The following is a 2,744-nucleotide window of genomic DNA, read 5'->3' as shown; positions in this document are numbered from 1 at the left end:
GCGGATACCAAATTTTCCCTGATATATAATATGCAGGTCTCCATGGCCCCATCACTGTAGGGACTAAACCGGGAGTTTTTCTTTTCATGGCATTGCTGACTAACAGAGTTATTCCATTCGGTATTCTCCCATAACTCTATTTCTCTAATTTTCCTATAAAACTCTTCATCACTAATTTCACTAGCATTGCAAAAATGGGGGCTTTCCCACTTAGGTGGAGATGGGGTGGTCAGTGTTTGACTAACTACCTGCAGGGTTGGATATTCCATGCCAGGATCGCCATCTGGCCTCTGCATGTTCCATTCTTCAGGACCATTGTCCTGAAAGGCTTCTGGGAAGTTTATGTTCTCCTCCTTTCTGTGCTGCTTATCAAAGGTTAGCTTAGCCCTTGGCAAAAATGCAAGCAAAAGCAAAGCCAATAGTATAATGGAGAATAACAAAATCAAGGTGGGTAATAGGCGGAGCCAGCTGTGAAGGCCCCTGCTTTGCGGGGGTCTCCTCCAGCCTGAGCTCTACTACACAGCTTGAGTAGCATGGCTCCCGCCAATTCAGCTCATTCAATGTATATGCAATTCTGTCGCATACTGAGAGTGAACCAGTGAGAGGTTCATAAGGCTAACATGCACTTAGAAAGAGTAAACCTGGGCATGTTATAAACACAAGAGTAACTAATTCTAATAGAAATAAATATGTACTAATGGAAGCCTTGAAGACTTAGCAAGAAACTTCTGGGAGTCCTTACCTTCTCTTGTCCCACACCAGGTGAACAGAGTGGAGGACATGACCAACCTCACAGCAGTGATGGGATTCTTCCTCCTGGAATTCTCTGACTCCAGGGAGCTCCAGGTTGTACATGCCTTTCTGTTTTTGCTCATTTATGTCCCATCCCTGCTGGGGAATCTACTCATCATCATCCTTGTCACCTTGGACCCATGTCTTCACACCCCCATGTACTTTTTCCTGAGGAACTTATCATTCCTTGATGCTTGTCTCATTTCCGTCACAGTTCCAAAACTTATTCTGGACTCTCTAACCCGCAGAAGCCTCATTTCTCTCCCAGGATGTGTAGTACAGGTCTTCCTGGTGACTCACCTCGCTGCATCTGAGCTGTGCATTCTAACAGGCATGTCTTATGACCGCTATGTGGCCGTCTGTCACCCACTGCACTATGGCACCATCATAAGCAGGGCCGTCTGTGTGAGGATGATGGTTGCCTCCTGGTGCACTGGGAGTCTCTTTGGGGTCTTATACTCAGCTGGAACATTTTCTTTGTCTTTTTGTGACTCCAGAAAAGTCCCTCAGTTTTTCTGTGATGTGCCCTCCCTCCTGAAGATTTCTTGCTCAAAAACACACATTACCATTGATGTTACTATAGTATCTGGTGTCATATTTGGAATTTTCTGTTTAGTTTGTATTGGTTATTCATATATTTGTATTTTCAATATAGTGTTCAAGATGCAGTCATTACAAAGGAAGTCAAAAGCCTTCTCCACCTGCCTGCCCCATCTCATAGTTGTGACAACATTTCTTATAACAGCCACCAGCGCCTATCTGAAGCCTGTTCCTGATTCCCCACATCTTGTAGAGTTTCTGCTGACTGTGTTCTATGCTGTATTGCCTCCTTCTTTGAATCCCATCATATATAGCCTAAGAAACAAGGAAATCAAGGGAAGCTTTGGGGAAGATTCTATGGAAAATTTATCATTACAGGTTTTATGGGAAAAACAATAGAACTAGTATGTAGCAGAATTAAATTATATTTTTCAAAGTTCTTAAGGATTTTGTGACCTAGTGTAAATACTTTAATAACTCTATTAAATGATGTGTTATTTTACTTAAAGATACCAGAATAAGGTTCATGATTATTAATCAACTGTGATTTTCTTTGAACATTTGAAAAGATGAATACTTTTTACTTAGAGAACACTTTACTGAAATCAGCTTCAGAAATGCTACTCTAAGTCCCTGAGGAGTCTGCCAGGGTGTCCCTGCCCTCATCACTGACACCTGTGAATATGATATCTTGCTTGGCTAATGTGACTTTTAGGATATGGTTAAACTAAGAGCTTGAGATGTGGAGATTTTACTGGAGTTTCCAGATGTGCCTAATGTAGTCATATAAACATGAATGTGGAAGGCGTTTTTAGCCATTGTCAGTTAGAAACACGTCAATGAAAGAATGGTCTTAAATTTCTGGCTTTCAGGATGGATGATGGCCATGAGCCAAGGAATGTGGGCAGACTCTAGAGGGCTGGCAGTTTATGGAAATGGATTTCTACTAGGCCACCAGCAAGGAATGCAGCCAGGCCATGTTCTCCTAGTTTTTAGCAGAGTGTGACCTGCCTTGGTCAATAAATGGCAGTGCTGTACAACCGTAATAAAATGTTTTCAAACCACAGAATGTGTGACAGTCAGTTAGAGTAGTGAGAGAAAACTAGCAGACACAGAAAACCCTTTTCCACAGAAGTGTTTTTTAAATCAGAATTTCTGGTAGGAGCAGGTATGCCTACTATGAAACTGAAGTTAAGGAATATTGAAAAGAACGAACTCATAAACCATATTCTCAACATTTTTACAATTTAGCTAAAAATTTGTGTTTACAGAATATTTTTGCATTTATTCAGTTATATTACAAATAAATAAGAGATTAATATACTTTCATTAGTAGTTTTAGTGTTATTGGACTCTCAAAATTGCATGAAAAATATACTGAGATTTCTTTGCTGAATGTTTTCAATTAATCA

General features: G+C 40.5%; 1 protein-coding gene across 1 annotated transcript; it reads left to right on the top strand.

Annotated features, from left to right (window-relative positions):
- The first annotated feature begins 780 nt into the window (after positions 1-780).
- Positions 781-1,731, top strand: LOC118920669 (olfactory receptor 14K1-like). Its single transcript, XM_036901920.2, has one exon. The coding sequence runs from the start codon at positions 781-783 to the stop codon at positions 1,729-1,731; it is 951 nt and encodes a 316-aa protein (XP_036757815.2).
- The last annotated feature ends 1,013 nt before the right edge of the window (positions 1,732-2,744 follow it).

Source organism: Manis pentadactyla, chromosome 13 (genome assembly GCF_030020395.1).
Source record: "Manis pentadactyla isolate mManPen7 chromosome 13, mManPen7.hap1, whole genome shotgun sequence".
NCBI lineage: Eukaryota > Metazoa > Chordata > Mammalia > Pholidota > Manidae > Manis > Manis pentadactyla.
Note: the sequence above shows the minus strand (reverse complement) of the source record. Positions and strands in the feature narration are given on the sequence as shown.